The 17,603-nt window shown below is 47.0% G+C and overlaps 2 protein-coding genes across 5 annotated transcripts in view; both read left to right on the plus strand.

Moving 5' to 3' along the window:
- Positions 1 to 17,603, plus strand: part of LOC111954280 (tyrosine-protein kinase Fyn) — a 72,993-nt gene that overhangs the window by 53,136 nt on the left and 2,254 nt on the right. For 2 of the 4 annotated variants that reach the window (XM_023973877.3, XM_023973878.2), the window contains 9 exons: positions 4,535 to 4,631; positions 7,510 to 7,608; positions 8,782 to 8,885; positions 9,677 to 9,826; positions 13,205 to 13,369; positions 15,453 to 15,632; positions 16,208 to 16,285; positions 16,550 to 16,702; positions 16,949 to 17,080. In XM_023973877.3, the coding sequence (XP_023829645.1) occupies positions 4,535 to 4,631; positions 7,510 to 7,608; positions 8,782 to 8,885; positions 9,677 to 9,826; positions 13,205 to 13,369; positions 15,453 to 15,632; positions 16,208 to 16,285; positions 16,550 to 16,702; positions 16,949 to 17,080 (1,158 nt within the window). Of the gene's footprint in view, positions 1 to 4,534; positions 4,632 to 7,509; positions 7,609 to 8,781; positions 8,886 to 9,676; positions 9,827 to 13,204; positions 13,370 to 13,740; positions 13,897 to 15,452; positions 15,633 to 16,207; positions 16,286 to 16,549; positions 16,703 to 16,948; positions 17,081 to 17,603 lie in introns of all 4 variants that reach the window. The other 2 variants (XM_070435796.1, XM_023973879.3) reach the window with 2 other exon arrangements.
- LOC111954145 (DNA polymerase zeta catalytic subunit) overlaps positions 1 to 17,603 on the plus strand; it is a 160,210-nt gene that overhangs the window by 11,651 nt on the left and 130,956 nt on the right.

Here is a 17,603-nt window from a genome sequence, read left to right on the forward strand (position 1 = left end):
CGGCCCAGTCCCGGCCCCTCTCCTGACTTCCCCGGAGCCGCTTCACCTCACGGCCCAGTCCCAGCCCCTCTCCTGACTTCCCCGGAACCGCTTCACCTCACGGCCCAGTCCCGGCCCCTCTCCTGACTTCCCCGGACCCGCTTCACCTCGCGGCCCAGTCCCGGCCCCTCGACCCTGTGTTGGAACGTCCGGCCAGCGCTTGCACAGCCCTTTGTGTGTGGGTTCATTGTTTCCATAGAGAATATTCCCAGTCAGGATATCCTTTATGTTTCATTGAGCCTCTGCTGCTACAAGAGGAGCTACAGCGTTTCCACTTAATTAACACGGCTTCCATCAAAGTGTGGATTATTTCTGTCCCAAAATGATCCAAATCCACTGTCAGTTGCAGGGGACAAGGGGGTTTAACTTTGGTACAAACTGTCCCTCTCTCTCWCTTTTTCTCTCTCTCTCTCAAACCACTTTCATGACAAAATAGTGGTACTGCCTTGTCTTTCTAACAGGCACCATTTTGCCTTTCAGGCTTATAGATGAGGTGCCGTTTGTGACATTCTATTGGGAATCATTTGATCTGTATGCACTTAGTTAACAGTCTGAACGGAAATTCACAGCTAGTACTGTATGTTCCATGACCTTAAGTTACTGAATGGGCCACACTCACATGCCAATCCTCAGATTACTATAATAAATATATAATAAATAATAAACCATGCATAACCAAAGCCTGGTTGGTGTATTCTGGCTTGCTAGGGGTTTCTTGTAAGTGGAGGAGATGTGGAGGCATTTCTTCAGAAGTGATGCAGTCTGTTTGTATCTTGTGATGAGTGTGACAGGTAGATGCATCAGAGGTGTGGCGTGCAAAATCCCCCTGTGTGCATCCTCTCTCTCTCTCTCTCTCTCTCTCTCTCTCTCTCTCTCGCTCTCGCTCTCGCTCTCGCTCTCTCTCTCGCTCTCTCTCTGTGTCATGTGAAAGGCAGCAGCTTGTTCTCTTCTCACTGCTACTATCCCCAAGGGCCCTGCTCTCAAAGCACAGACTATTCATTTCCACAGTACACTCAACACTGTCCCAACACTCAAAAGACTGTGTAGGCTTCCACCACCACCATATTGCTGTGGTGCATCAAGTCCTTTCAGATCAGGGAAAGGAGATGAATAAAGAAAGCTCTTTACACTTGTGGAGACTTATTCTGAGAGATTCAGCAGACTGCCTGGGTAGATGGAGCAGGCTCAGCCCCTCTCTCGTTGGACTCCCTCTCAGCCTGTCTCCCTGTTCTCTCTCTCAGCCTGTCTCCCTGGACTCTCTCTGTCTGTCTCCCTGGACCCTCTCTCAGCCTCTTTCCCTGGACCCTCTCTCAGCCTGTCTCCCTGGATCCTCTCTCAGCCTGTCTCCCTAGATCCTCTCTCAGCCTGGTTCTCCCTGGGACACATTCTCAGCGTCTCCCTAGATTCTTCTCAAGCCTGTCTCCCCTGGACACACTCTCAGCCTGTCCTGCCCTGGACAATCACTCTCAGCCTGGTCCTCCCTAAGATTCTCTCTCGGCCTGTCTCCTCTGGACACTCTCAGCCTGTCTCCCTAAGATTCTCTCTATAGCCTGTCTCCCTGGACACTCTCTCCAGCCGTGTCTCCCTAGATACTCTCTCAGCCTGTCTCCCTAGATTCTCTCTCAGCCTGTCTCCCTGATTCTCCTCTCAGCCTGTTCTCCCTGGACACCTCAGCCTGTCTCCCTAGATCTCTCTCAGCCTGTCTCTCCCTGGACACTCTCTCAGCCTGTCTCCCTGGACACTCTCTCAGCCTGTCTCCCTAGATTCTCTCTCAGCTTCTCCCTGGACACCTCTCAGCCTGTCTCCCTAGATTCTCTCTCTGACTGTCTCCCTGGACACTCTCTCAGCCTCTTTCCCTGACCTCTCTCAGCCTGTCTCCCTGGATTCTCTCTAGTCCTGTCTCCTGGACTCTCTCTCATGCCCTAGTTCTCCTTGCTAGCTGTCCGTCTTACCCTCCAAGCTGGTCTCCTAGATTCTCAGCTCCCCTGGACTCTCTCTCAGCCTGTCTCCCTGGACTCTTCTGCGTCGGATCTTCGCTGTCCTCCCTGGATTCTCTCTCAGCCTGTTCTCCCTGGACTTCACGGCTCGGGAACCCCTCTCAGCACTGTTCCTACATCTCTCCAGCACTGTCGTCCCCTGGCCCTCTCTCAGCCTGTCTCCCTGACCCTCTTCTTCAGCATGTCTTCCCCTGGACCTCTCTCTGCAGCCTGTTCTCCCTGGACCCCTCTCTCAGCATGTCTTCCTGACCCTCTGCTGCAGCCTTGTTCTCTAATTCTCTCTCAGCGCATTGTCTCCCTGGACCCTCTCTCAGCCTTTCTCCCTGTGGTCTTCTCTCAGCCTGTCTCCCTGATCCCTCTCCAGCTGTCTCCCCTGATCCCTCTCAGCCTGTCTCCCTGATCCTCTCTCAGCCTGTCCTCCCTGGATCCTCTCTCAGCCTGCTCTCCCTGGATCGTCTCTCAGCCTAAGTTCCCTGGATCCTCTCCTCAGGCCTGTTCCCGTGGATCCTGTTCGCCTGTTCCCTGATCTCTCTCAGCCGTCTCCCTAGGATCTCTCTCAGCTGATCTCCCCTGAATTCCTCTACTTCAGCCTGTCCCCTAGACTTTCTCTCAGCCTGTCTCCACTGACCACTCTCAGCCTGTTCCCTAGATCCTTCTCAGCCTGTCTCCCTGGACACGTTCTCAGCCTCGTCTCCCTAGATTCTCTCACGTTCCTGCCTCTCAGCCTGGTCTTCCTCGTAGATCTCCTCCTTCAGGCACTCGTGTCTCCTCTGGCACTCTGCTCAGCCCTGTCTCCCTAAGATTCTCTCTCAGCCTGTGCCCTGGCACTTCCTCTCAGCCTAGTCTCCCTAGAATTCTCTCTCAGCCTGTCTCCCTGGCCACTCTCTCAGCCTGTCTCTTTCCTCTAGCGCCTATTCTCTCTCAGCCTGTCCCCTGGACACTCTCTCAGCCTGTCTCCCTAGTTCTCTTTAGCTGTCTCCCTGGACACTCTCTCAGCTGTTCTCCCTAGATTCCTCTCAGCCTGTCTCGTCCCCTACCTGTCTCCTAGATTCTCTCTCAGCCTGTCTCCCTGGACCCTTCAGCCGTCTCCCTAGATTTCTCTCTAGCCTGCTCCCTGATCTCTCTCAGCCTGTCTCCCTAGACACTCTCAGCCTGTTCTCCCGGATTCTCTCTCAGCCTGTCTCCCTAAGGATTCTCTCTCAGCCTGTCTCCCTGGATTCTCTCTCAGCCTGTCTCCCTGGATTCTCTCTCAGCCTTCTTCCCTAGTTTTCTCTCAGCCTGTCTCCCTGGACACTCTCAGCCTGTCTCCCTATATCTCTCTCAGCCTGTCTCCTGGAACTCCTCACAGCTGTCTCCCTGATTCGCTCTCAGGGCCCTGTCTCCCTGGACCACTTCTCTCACGCCATGTCTCGCCTGGACACTTCTCTCAGCTGTCTCCCAGCTATTCTCTCTCAGCCGGTCTCCCTGTTCTCTTCTCTCACCTGTCTCCCTAGATCTCTCTCAGCCTGTCCTCCCTGGACACTCTCAGCCTCCTATTGTCTCCCCTAAGATTCACTCTCGAGCCGTCTCCCTAGATTCTCTCTCACCTGGTCTCCCTGGACACTACTTCACCTTCTCCCAAAGCTAGCATTCTCTATTTCTTTTACCTTTCTCCCTGAACCTCTCTCAGCCTGCTCCCTAGCGTCCCTCTCAGCCACTTCTCCCTAGCACTTCCTCTCTCAGCCTGATCCCCCTCGGATTTTCTCTCTCAGCCTGTCTCCGCCCCTAGGATTTTGTTTTTCTCTCTCAGCCTGATTCTCTGTGGACACTCTCAGCACACCCTGCGGTTCGCATTGCAGCCACCTGTCTCCTCTAGATATCTCTCAGACCATTGTCCTTCTTTCCCTTATTGTTGACATTCTCTCTCAGCCCTGTTTGTCTTTCCCTGGACAGATGCTCTCTCAGCCTGTTCTTATCTCCCTGTATTCTTCCTCAGCCTGTCTCCCTGGATTCTCTCTCAGCCTGTCTCCCTGGACACTCTCTCAGCCTGTCTCCCTAGATTCTCTCTCAGCCTGTCTCCCTGGATTCTCTCTCAGCCTGTCTCCCTGGACATCTAGGTAGTTGGTAATAATAATAGAACTCTTCTATTACATGTGGTATGTAGTGTGTGTGCTACCTACCTGCCTGCTGAAAGATTGTATGAAGGACCTTTTCCATTCATAATTGCTGCAGTGTTTTAATGCTACCTTTCAGGTGAAAGATGTCCAATAATGTATGAAGGCTTATTTCCAGCTATTTATACTGTCACCAATTTAATGGATGGTTTCACATTCAATTCACTACAGCCTAGTATATCCACTGCATCCAGAAATGGCTGCAGCCTCTAGTATAAAAGCTACCGTGCACCCAGCTTCCCTTCCAGGGTCAGTCAGTGCAATGTTAGTCTCTCAGACTCTAAGGTTCATTTGCTGCACTTCTTAATCGCGTGAGTGCTGACGCTGTGTGTTTTCTCTCGGCAGGAGTCACCCTCTTCGTGGCACTTTACGACTATGAGGCGCGGACAGAGGACGACCTCAGCTTCAGGAAAGGGGAGAGGTTTCAGATTATCAACAGCACGTAAGTACAGTATAGTACAGCCACTTATCACACATCCCACCTACTGCACTGAGAGTGGAAAAAGGTCTGTATTCTAGATGAAAATATATTAGAATCACTCTGGTAGCCTGGCTGCCTAGGTTTATCACTTTGACCGGGGAAGGTGTTGGAATGACTGTAAAATAAGTTTTATTGCCATTTTCAATACATCAGCATTTAAATTGTATGGAGCAGGCAGGGGTCTTTAGTTTGAGGTGGGGGATGTGGAATGGTTCTGTGTTGTTCTTCAGTCTGCTTTAGTCTGGTGTAGACTTTCTCTTTGAACGGTCTGACACAAAGTGCAGCCACTCTGTTACCCCTCTGTCAGCACAACTGTCTCAGACCAGCCCATGAACATGCTGCTCTGAAACCTCATGGATCGGTGTTTTCCTTTTCAGCAGGCTTTAGTGACACACTGAAAAATGTCATTTGATATTTTCTCTCAGAAGTATGACTGTCTGTGTCTGTTTAGGTTTGTGATTTCCCAGCTCCTCCTCCACTGTCCCCATGTTCATGTTCACCCATGTAGTTTTTCAACCTAAAGCCCAGGCAGCACAGTGGATACTCACCAGTCTCAATACTCATCCATACTGCTTTAACAGCTGACATCCTGTCCTCTCTCCCCTGTGGAAGGGCTGCTCCTCATACCCCAGTAGCACACGTTTAACCACCACCACCCACTGCCCACCCATCTAGAGCAAAGGCAGGAAGACACCATCATTAGGACCCTCTCTATTCTATCCTCCTCTCCTCCCCTCCTCCCCTCCTCCTCTCCTCCCTTCATCTTCTCCTCCTGGCCAGTGGCCAGTCAGAGCTGCAGCCTCAGCCCTCCATCATCCGCCCACGCCTCCCTCACTTCTAACTTCCCTCCCTGGCAGCATCCAGGCTCTGTTCCAGCTTGGCACACTGCCCCCTGCTGGAGAGAAGAGTAACTGCACCCAGCCAGTAACTGCACCCAACAGACAGTACATGGTAGATGCCTGTTCAGGCAGGGAATGACGTGAGCAGCCATGGGACTCCTGTGGGTACTGAGCACAGGGTCTGTTGTGTTGTATTATATGGTGGCATCTTCTCAAGGAATCGCTGACCTTGGTGAAATCAAACAACACGTTACAGGGAAGCATCCCAAACAATAAGACTCAAGTGTTTATAATGTTTGATTCTGATTGCTTAGAATAGTTTCCTATAACATGATTGCTGTAACAAGATGACACATGTATACGTCTTCATCATGCAATTGCACATTTAGTAATTTTTTTTGTAAAATGTTTTTGTAAAACTACCTCAGAAATAAGCAGGAAATACCACAGATGTTTTGTTTAATGATTACTCTGTCGTTAGCAGTGACCACAGGGAAAGAAGCTAGTTTAAGCATAACAATACTTCTGGAGATGGGAGAAGGCTGGTAATTTTTTTGCTTGCCCATGGTGAATGGACTGGGGTCCATCCCGTCCCTCTCTGTCTCTCTCTCTCTTTCGCTCGCTCTCTCTATCTTTCTCGCTCCTCCTCTCCTCCCAGCAGTCCATCATTCCTCTCAGCTGTTGGCGTTAGCGTGTTAGCTTGAACACACTAGCCCTCCAGATGGAACCTCCATTGTCCTCTCAGAACAAATGAAACCGGCCTGTGATGTCATCCCGGTGCTCCCCGTCATGTTTTTATTCAGGACAAATGAAAGACCGCTACTAGGGATGTAGTAGTAGACAGTGGTAGGTGGTTCTGTGTGTGGGGGAGACAATGTTTGAGGTGTGTGTGTGTGTGTGTGTGTGTGTGTGTGTGTGTGTGTGTGTGTGTGTGTGTGTGTGTGTGTGTGTGTGTGTGTGTGTGTGTGTGTGTGTGTGTGTGTGTGTGTGTGTGTGTGTGTGTGTACAGGCTAGCAAATAGTGGACCACTCCTTATAGCTGCCCTTTAAGGCATCACCTATGTCTCCTGTGCTTTCCATGTGTGTTTTTGATGGTGTTGTGGAGGAGTCAGRGGGAAGGGGACAACAGGGAGGAGGCTGGGGAGGAGAGGATAAATGAATGAGTGGTGGGGTACTGTGGAATACATTGAGAGGAATACAGGGAGATTAAGAATGTAATGCAGTAATACAAAGAAGAAGGGACTATACTGTGTTTGAGAGACAGCGAGGGATAACAGTTAAGTGTGTCAGGAAGTGGAGATATAAAAAGAAAGATGAAATGAAATGTGCGAGGGAGAGAGGGATGTAAAGGAGGCCAGTGTGTTGGGAGGACAGGAGAGTGAGCGTGATGGAGAGGTGGTTGTTAGAGGGAGAGAAAGAGGACAGGAGAGTGAGCGTGATGGAGAGGCGGTTGTTAGAGGGAGAGAAAGAGGACAGGAGAGAGGTGGTAATGGCTGCATGGGCATGCAAGCTGTGGTCGTTAAGAGCTCTCCCTCCCTCCTCCCAACCCCTGCTTGTGATCAGACAGTGCTGCCAACACACATTCCATATGAACAAGGCATGTACTGCTACCCAATGTATTCACGTCAAATGCATTATTGATCATCACAGTGGTTCATTTGTTATTTCTATAGCCAATCTCCTAATACATGGTGTACATGAAACCATTTAATCCCACGTGGGTTCTTTTGGTTAGCAGGGGTTAAACCCTTTAAGCCTCACCCCTACCATGACTGACTAGTATTGCACATGTGTATTGATCAATACTGTATCGAATGTCATGTAATGATGCTTTTCATCTGCTCTCTCTCTCTCTCTCCATCTATCGCTCTCTCTCCCCATCTATCGCTCTCTCTCCCTCCCTTTCTCTGCCCCCCTTCTCTCTCTATCTCTCCATCTCTCTCTTTCCATCGCTCTCTCTCCATCTCTCTCTCTCTCTCCATCTCTCTCTCTCTCCCTCAGTGAAGGGGACTGGTGGGATGCTCGTTCCCTCACCACCGGTGGAAATGGTTACATCCCCAGTAATTACGTGGCTCCAGTGGACTCCATCCAGGCTGAGGAGTGAGTAGCAATCTGTCATACTGGGTTTTATTGGGACACTCTCTGACAGAGCTGAATACATGGCACACCAGACACCAGGTCACAGACACTTCTCCTGTCACGTCACTCACACACACGCGCACACACACACACACACACACACACACCACCCCACACAACCCACACCCAACACACACACACACACACACACACACACACCACACACACACACACACACACACACACACTCTCTCTCTGTCTCTCTAACTCTCTCTCTCTCTCACTCTCTTTCGCTCTCTCTCCTCCATTTTCTATCTGAGACAACAGGGAGAGAGGAAGATGAGTGAAGAGAGGAAGATGTCAGAAGTTTAGACAAGCGCAGATGTCCTCTCTATTTCTCAGTGCCTGAAGTTAACAGTCAATACAAGGCTCTGAGGAGAATGTAAACATACTGGGATTTGTGCAGTATGTCTCTGCAGAGCTGGCACTTTCACCGGCTCATTAAAAACACTTTTATTAGACACTATAAAAGAGAGGAGAGTTGTGGGAATTGTTAAATTGCTGTGTTTTCAGATATTTGAAATGTCAGACAGTGTGAGAGTTTTTTCCCGTGTGTGTGTGTGTGTGTGTGTGTGTGTGTGTGTGTGTGTGTGTGTGTGTGTGTGGTGTGTGTGTGTGTGTGTGTGTGTGTGTGTGTGTGTGTTGTGTGTGTGTGTTGTGTGTAGGTGTTGTTGTGTGTGATGTGTGTGTGTGTGTGTGTGTTTATATATACCTTGGTGTCAGACAGTGCTACAGGCCCCTTCCCCCACCTCACTCTCCATCAGACTCTGGTGAATAATGATGTCATTATTCTATTGGTGCACCACAAGGTACACTATAGCATGATGGACATAAACAGCCAGGGTTTGTATGGGGTGTGGATCAATCCACATTTCATGCTCCCTCTCTATATGTATTTAGCCAGTGTTCAGCCTCTAGTCTCAGAGACCATGGCCAAATGGTGATTTATTGACAGTGTTGCAGTGAGAGTTTTAACTGGCCTTGTGACTGGTGTCACAATCAACGTGTCTCTGATCGCTGTGTATAAGATGATCATTTTTAAACTCAGACCCTTTACACACATAGTCTGTACCAAACCAAGATGGATGGTTTATGATTGTGCCTCCCTCACTCATTGTTACCCACTCTTCATAGCTGGTACTTTGGGAAACTAGGCCGGAAGGATGCAGAGAGGCAGCTGCTGTTCACTGGTAACCCCCGTGGCACTTATCTCATCAGAGAGAGCGAAACCACAAAAGGTAACCACCAACTCATCTAAGTAAAGAGCCTGTATGTAGTGGTGGTGAAGTACCCAACTGTCATACTTGAGTAAAAGTAAATATACCTTAATAGAAAATGACTCAAGTAAAAGGGAAAGTCACCCAGTAAAATACTACTTGAGTAAAAGTCTAAAAGTATTTGGTTTTAAGTATACTTAAGTATCAAAGTAAAAGTAGAAATTATTTAAAATGACTTCTGTTAGGCAATCCAAATAGCACAATTTTCTTGTTTTTTACATTTATTTAGGGATAGGGATAGTCAACTGCACACTCAGACATAATTTACAAATTAAGCTTGTGTCAGAGGCAGTAGAGATGACCAGGGATGTTCTCTTGATAAGTGTGTGAATTTAACCATTTTCCTGTCCTGTTAAGCATTCAAAATGTAACAAGTACTTTTGGGTGTCAGGGAAAATATATGGAGTAAAAAGTACATTATTTTCYTTAGGAATGTAGTGAAGTAAAAGTAAAAATTGTCAAATATATAAATAGTAAAGTAAAATACAGATACCCCAAAAACAAATTAAGTAGTTACTTTAAAGTATTTTACTTAAGTCCTTTACACCACTGCCTGTATGTTAGGACAGCTGTCTAACAGAATGTTTGATATACTGTTCATTTATCCAACTGAGCAGCTGACTATTCTATAAAAGCTCATTCTGTATCTGTTAATACTATCAATCATTTCCCATGATCCTCAGTGCTATTAATGCATGAGGTAAGTGATTGTTTCCCAGTGACACTCTACTCCCCATCTGTGTGTCCTATAGGTGCCTTCTCCCTGTCCATACGAGACTGGGATGACGTGAAGGGAGACCACGTGAAGCATTATAAGATCCGTAAGCTGGACAGCGGCGGTTACTACATCACTACCAGAGCTCAGTTTGAGACCCTACAGCAGCTGGTGCAGCACTACTCCGGTAAGAGTCAGAAACGGTCCAAGTCACACCATTCACACACCATTCATTAGACATATATGACTGAAATGCATACGATAGCCATATTGCCTCAAAAATTGCTAGTTTATCATCAGTTTAAGTGCAGGCCTGGAGTTACAGTAACAGTGAGCTGACCTAAACAGTCAGTTATACCATTCATACATCATTATTGCACCCACCATTCATACACCTTTATTAGAATGTTTATTAGACATCTATGAGTGACATAGCTATGATGACCTGTTAGAGTTACAGTAATGTACAGTGGAACTCCTCCAGGCAGAGCTGTAGTCATATTGGTGTTATGGTATAGTGGAGACAGGACATGGACGTAGCAGATGATTGGAAAGCCTAAATAGATACAAGATGMTTCTCCTCTGTCTGGTGTCCATTTCCTTGGAGTGATCCAGAAGTGCATTATGTTGACACTGTTCATCTGTATAATCTCATTTACACTGTTAAGGCCTCTTCAAATGCAGAAATAGAAAGTGAAGCTCACACTTCAGATTTGAGAAGGGAATAGAGTGCAATTGAAGTAAGGGCTAGTGGTAATGTAAAACATAATTGCAAACTTCATATACTCAGCTTAGCACTTTCAAAACTTTCAGAAAACTGTTGAGGATGCAACAGATAAGTTATTAAAGAATTKATGAAGTGACACATTTTGAAATCAATTATTTTACAACTATTGAGACACTAGTGACACTAGTGACACTTATTGTTGTTTGAGTTCGTGTGAGTTACTAGGCCAATTGGTTCACTCTAATGGGCATGTTAGTCCCAGTCGTACAGACCATGTCCTCAGCAGACGACGAGGACTGTTCAACGTCACTCTGTTGATGATGACATACTGCATTCATGAGCACGTGATGGTGTCAGATGAGACAGCTCTCTCTCTCTCTCGCTCTCGCTCTCGCTCTCTCTTTTGCTGTCTTTCTATCCCTCTCTTTCACTCTCTCACTCTGTCTTTTCCTCACCCAATCTCTCTCACTCTACTCTCTCCCTTTCTCTCTTTATGCATCTCTCTACCTCTATGTATTTGTCTATCTCTCTCCATGAGAATGGTGATGTGCTCCAGTTATCACATTAGTCCACTGGAAATGAACCGTATGGATTTTGTGTGTATGTTTGTGTCACAGTGCATTAACCTTGTCTTTCCATGCCCTCTATTGCCACCTCAGGGAGCATATAGTGTGAAGTCCAAACACACCTCTTCAAATGACCTTGACCATTGTTGTTTTCTTCCAGGGCTTGTGCTTCTTCTGTTGCCTTTTGCTTTCTCACGATCTCTCACTTGGGTTTTTATCGAGGTTTAATTTCTATATTGTCAACGCATCTTTCCCACAGCAGTCACAGCAATTACACAGCAATCACACAGCAGTCACACAGCAGTCACACAGCAGTCACACAGCAGTCACACAGCAGTCACACAGCAGTCACACAGCAGTCACATAGGCCAAAACACCACCAGCCCAAACTACACTCTTAGAAAAAAGGTGCTATCTAGAGCCTAAAATGGTTATTCGGCTGTCCCCATAGGAGAATCCTTTGAAGAACCTTTTTTGGTTCCAGGTAGAACCTGTTTGGGTTCCATGAAGAACCCTTTCCACAGAGGGTTCTACATGGAACCCAAAAGGGTTCTACCTGAAACCAAAAACAGTTCTACCTGGAACCAAAAAGGGTTCTCCTATGGGGACAGCCGAATAACCATTTTAGGCTCTAGGTAGCACCTTTGTTTCTAAGAGTGTAGTTAAAAAAATATATATATTAAATCCTTATCGCAGAAATACCACTTTATCTTAATAGCCAACAAGGACAAATAACTGTTTTGATACCTACTGTGTGCATGCAGTGTGTCCAACGCCAGCCTCTCCCATTTGCTGTATTGACATGTTTTATGATAGTGAGACTGAGACAAAGTACAGTATTGATGCCTGGTCACAGCAGCAGGCCCCGATGGGCTTTAATGGCTGCAGCACAGTCAGACAGCTCTCCAATGGGAGAGACACAAGCCTTTCTCTCCCCTTTACTACCCTGAGCAAACAGCCTGGTCTTTATCTCCGGGGGGGSCCGGTGGCCCTTGCATGTCAGGGGAATCGAAGTGGAGGGACAGCGGCGGAAGCACCATCCATACGCCTCGCTTTCAATCGATGGTGGGCAAACACATCTACTTCCACTGCGGAAAGAAGTAACGCAAATGTTCATGTCAGGGATGAGATAACGGGTTTTCATCATCACACACTGATAGACACACAGCTACCAGCCACAATGGTTTCTGCTGTCCCTGTCTCAAATCTAGACTACAGTACTCTCCTTTACTACCTAGTTTGCATGAACATTAAAATGCCATAGTTGAGATGCACCGTGTTGTGCATTAACCATCATTACAACTAGGACGTTTTAATGTTCATTTGGAGTGATTGACAGGCCGGCTATCTCCAAGCAATTACAGTCATTATAATAAAGTGTTGGGAGTCACACATGCCATTAGCCAGAGTAGAACCATTAATGTGGCCATCTATAGCGGGCTGTTGCAGTCATATCTGACCTTTGCTAATCACTTCATTCTAGCTTTGACTAAGAGCAACCAGTACACAAAACAGGCTGCAACCTAAACAACACTGACCCTTCAATTCCTTACTGAATTCCTTACTGAATTCCTTACTGAATTCCTTACTGAATTTCTTACTGAATGCCTTACTGAATTACTTACTGAATTCCTTACTGAATTCCTTACATTCAAAGGAATATAGTGCAGCTGGTAAAAATGCCACTTTCTGTGTGTCATCAACAGAGCCGGCAGAGTCCTAATGCGGTACTGTACGATACTTAAAGGGGGGAGGATAGAGGGTGGATGGAACAGCACTCAGTGTGATTTGATGAACAGTAGCTAAGAGTGCGTTAGACAGATTGAGGCTTGACTTTATGGCCTGGGGACAGCCACTGTCTGGGACATCTAGTGGGACAGATTGACTGGCTGCTGTGGTGCTTAACGCTGGATGCACATGGAACTGTGCTGCTATAAGAGTTCACCTTAACTGACTGCTACTACTTCTTTCTCTCTCTCTCACTCTATCCTCTCTCTCTCTATCCTCTCTCTCTTTATCCTTTCTCTCTCTCTCTTTATCCTTTCTCCCGCTCTCTCTTCTCTCTTTCTCTTTCTTTCCCTCTCTCTTTCTCTCTCTTTCCCTCTCTCTTCTCTCTCTTCTCACTCTCTCTCTTCAAAGTGCTTTGCTAACTGCTTTCTTTCAATCCCCCTCTCTTCTCTATCTCTCTCTGTGTCTCTGTATGCGTGCGTGTGTGTGTGTTGTGGGTATGCGTGTGTGAATGTGTGTGCGCGCTCATTATGCCTGTCTGCAGAGCGGGCAGCGGGGCTGTGTTGTCGCTTGGTAGTGCCCTGCCACAAAGGGATGCCCCGCCTCACCGACCTGTCCGTCAAAACCAAAGACGTGTGGGAGATCCCGCGGGAGTCCCTGCAGCTCATCAAGCGTCTGGGGAATGGGCAGTTTGGGGAGGTCTGGATGGGTACGGGCAGACTCGCCTCCGTAAACGTCTGGCCACAGGCTACATGAAAGGAGGCCACACTGACTGAGAAAGCAGAGACATCAGACAGAGAACAGATTCAGTCTCCTCACAACCTCTCTCTCTTAGAGAAAAAGGGAGACGTCAAAAACGTCTTTACTGTTAAATGAGATCATCATTACTTGGTCTCTCCTAAGGGACACTTTTAGTCCGTGATCCATGTAAAACACGAACAATGAATTCAACAAACTGTCAATGTCTACAAACTCTGCTCTCTCAATTCAATATGGCCGCCTTCCATCTGCCTGTTTGCATGTTCCTGTCCCTGGTAGTTAACCCTGTGTGCCTTGCCTTCCATGTTCCCTCCCCTGTAGAGAGTGCGGATGGTTTGTGCTTTAATTTAACCGGTGTGTGTGTGAACTACACCCCTGATACTGTGGGCCTGACTCACGATTCCTGGGAAATCGCCAGAGACTCACTTGAGTTCGAAGTAAAGCTGGGGGCGGGATGTTTTGCTGAGGTGTGGTGTGGTAAGAACAAAATAGTTCCATCATTTTCTTTTAATTTCTAGTAAGGGGTGTCCGGGAGAAAAATTTGATAACTTATATTTATTTATTTTCTAAATATTGAATCACCTGAGGACATTTTCAGTCTATAAATCACAAAATGAAGCTTTTGTGCAGGTGGTTGTAATGGTTATCGATCTTTTTCCAGGATACCCTACATTTTTGCTAATATTATTTTATCATGCTTCATTTGAGGGCTTAAAGGCTTAAATCAGTAGTCTAAAAGTAACTTTTTAAACATACAATCCTACTATAATTTGAATGTATCTTGTGTAGAACTGGCTAAATGAACTACTTTTGAGTCCAGAGTTTTATATCAGGGGTGTGTCCTGTTGTAATGTTTGGACATGCTGTTTATGGGTTTGGGGTTTTGGTTGGGGCTAGTCCTGGCTGATAGCCCCACACCCTGCTGCCAGTGACACCCAGTTCCCTGGGATCCCATTACCTCAAAACCCAGCGGGTGACCTCAGCACAGTCACTGCACAGTACCAGGCCCCAAAAAGACTGGCGAGGCCCAGCAGTCATAGCTGTGTCACTTATCAACACCGCTCTCCAGGATTTATTCAAATTCTTAAATTAAAATCCCCAAACTCACCGCAGTAGAAAAGCATGTGGAGCCCAAATGTCACACACTGACTCGAGGTCTGTCTTGCCTTTAGGTCACAGTTAATATTTTGGCATTATTTACTGTGACAGGCCGCATCCCAAATGGCATCCTATTCCTTATATAGTGCCCTATTTTGGGCCCTGGTAAAAAGTAGTACAGGAATAGGATGCTATTTGGGACGCAGCCACAGAACAAGCTAAATTACCTCGTATGAAGAAGACCCTGATTTCAATGGTTCGATGTTTCACAGTGTGCTTACTGACACAAAGGCCTGAAGCTGTAGGTACAGTATTGTAGAGAACAGTGGCATGCTCACACTGTGCTACAGTACAGTAACTTGCACGACACCAGAGAGGGCCTTACTTACAGGGCTATTGCTTTTGTTAATTATCCTACAATGGATTATCCTTTCCCGTGTTGGTATATTGTGAGGTTTAAAACCTTGCCAGATCTCTCTCGTGGCTTTTGAAAGCCATTTGAAATGAAGAGTCACTATAAATGTCATACACATTGATTTGTCCCTCAGGACAACTTTTGTGCGCGTGAATTAAAGGCAAGCAGACGTCAATGTCCGTTTCTGAGTTGTGTGCTGTGTTGTTGTATTTCAAAGCAAGACTTGTCTGTTTATTGAGTTTTTAGATATGTACATACTATATTGTACACAGTATTACTTATTGAATTCACAACTAAATGGTCTCAAGTCTTGCTTTGTGACATGATGTACTGTATACATCAATGAGCAGTTTTCCAGATCCAGATTGAGCCTAGTCCTGGACTAACAAGCATGCTCAATGGAGAATCTCCACTGAAATAACCTACTCCAAGACTAGGATTAAACTGTGTCTAGGAAACCGGACCCAAAAGTTGTGAGATGTGATGGCTGTACTTATACTTTGTTATTGGTGGGTAACAGGAACGTGGAACGGCACCACTAAGGTGGCGGTGAAGACTCTGAAGCCGGGCACCATGTCTCCTGAGTCCTTCCTGGAAGAAGCCCAGATCATGAAGAAGCTCCGCCATGACAAGCTGGTGCAGCTCTACGCTGTGGTGTCTGAGGAACCCATCTACATCGTCACTGAGTACATGGGCAAAGGTATTGTCAATCACACACCCATGAATGGACGCATGCACACATAGACAGACACACACACACCCACTCATGTTGTAACACACAGAAAACACACAAAAACACACACACACAATACAATACCTTTGTCCACGTACTCTGCGACGATGCTATGGAGAAAACGGACCCTAGAACTCAATATTTCTTTAAAGAATAATCCAACATTGACACTGTGATGAGCCAGCACCTTCAGTGACACGCTGTAGGCCTAGCTAGCTAGACTATGTAACCATCTGCCTTGTTGCAAGCCCTGTGTGTTTTTTCAGTGCAACAATAATTGAAGCCTATAGTTAACTATGGCACAGTCGGCCAACAATCTGACATTTACGAGCACCACAAGAAAGAGCTTCAATTAAAGATCCGTCAATTAAGTATAGAAAAAAATGGGATGAAAACTTTGATGTGATCATTGTTTCTTTGGCATGCTGGGAAGGAATCCCACATGCAGGTCAGACTGTTAACTGACATTCAGAAGACTTGTTTCAATAAAGATCTTCTATTTCAAATGCATGTTCCGACAACAGATATCTCCTGTTGTTTAGGAAGCCTCCTGGATTTCCTGAAGGATGGGGAGGGACGAGGACTGAAGCTGCCCAATTTGGTTGACATGGCAGCCCAGGTAAGCCCCGACAAAGATGTCACTCACTCAGCTCTGTGTTTATATAACTGAACTCTGTGTGACTTCACAAACACGACGACTCAGCAGCACTGAAACTTCAGGACAGGGGTGTGTCACCGTGTGTTGTATTCTCTCTGGAACTACGTTTAACTCAGGGATTTTACAGTGCTGTCTGTCTGTCTGTCTGTCTGTCTGTCTGTCTGTCTGTCTGTCTGTCTGTCTGTCTGTCTGTCTGTCTGTCTGTCTGTCTGTCTGTCTGTCAGGTTGGCAGCAGGCATGGCGTACATCGAGAGGATGAACTACATTCACAGAGACCTGCGCTCAGCTAATATCCTGGTCGGGGACAACCTGGTGTGTAAGATCGCCGACTTCGGATTGGCCAGGCTGATTGAGGACAATGAGTACACAGCACGGCAAGGTGAGGACATACACACACACTAATGATTGCCTTAGTTCATGAAGAGAGTTCTTCCAACACAATACTGTGTGCATCATCACACCCTGACAGGATGTCAATGGCTCACTGTCTGTCTATACCACTGTACTACAGACTAGAACAGAGACACTGAGAGACACTCCCATCTCTGGAGAGAAAGAATACCGGTAGCCATATGTAGCTAAGTTACATTCTGTCATCCACTCATCTCCCTCTGTTCTCTCCCAGGTGCTAAGTTCCCTATTAAGTGGACGGCCCCGGAGGCTGCGCTGTTTGGGAAGTTCACCATCAAGTCAGACGTGTGGTCGTTCGGCATCCTGCTCACTGAGCTGGTCACCAAGGGACGGGTACCCTACCCAGGTGAGGAGGATCAAGGGACAGATGACCAGAGAGTCAATGGTTCCGTCTCCAATGGCACCATAGGGCTCTGGTCACTATGTAGGGTAGAGGGTGCCGTTTTTGGACGCAACCCATGTGATATAATGTTCACATCCTGACAGACCTCAAGACGATGTGTGTTGTGTTTGTAGAATAGGTAGAGGATTATGGTGCAATTATAAAGCACAACAACAGCTTATATAACATGTTGCAGGCAGCTCCTGCTGTTTACGCTAAAGAAAAGAAGAGGTCTAACCACGGCTGAGTAACTTTGTTTTCCTGCCAGAATCAGAGATTTATAACTGTTAATCCAGGGTCTGCCTCTGGGCCGCTGCTAGCCCATGTGAGAGGACTGGTCAGGGGCAGGGAGTTGACTGAGATCAGCGCGAGGGAGGGAGGGAGGAACACATGTTTGTCTAGATGGGCCACTTCACTGAGCTGGTGTGCAAAAGGGAGGGAGGGAGGGAGGGAGGGAGGGAGGGAGGGAGGGGGGGGGGGAGGGAGG

This window comes from Salvelinus sp. IW2-2015, linkage group LG28 (genome assembly GCF_002910315.2).
Source record: "Salvelinus sp. IW2-2015 linkage group LG28, ASM291031v2, whole genome shotgun sequence".
NCBI lineage: Eukaryota > Metazoa > Chordata > Actinopteri > Salmoniformes > Salmonidae > Salvelinus > Salvelinus sp. IW2-2015.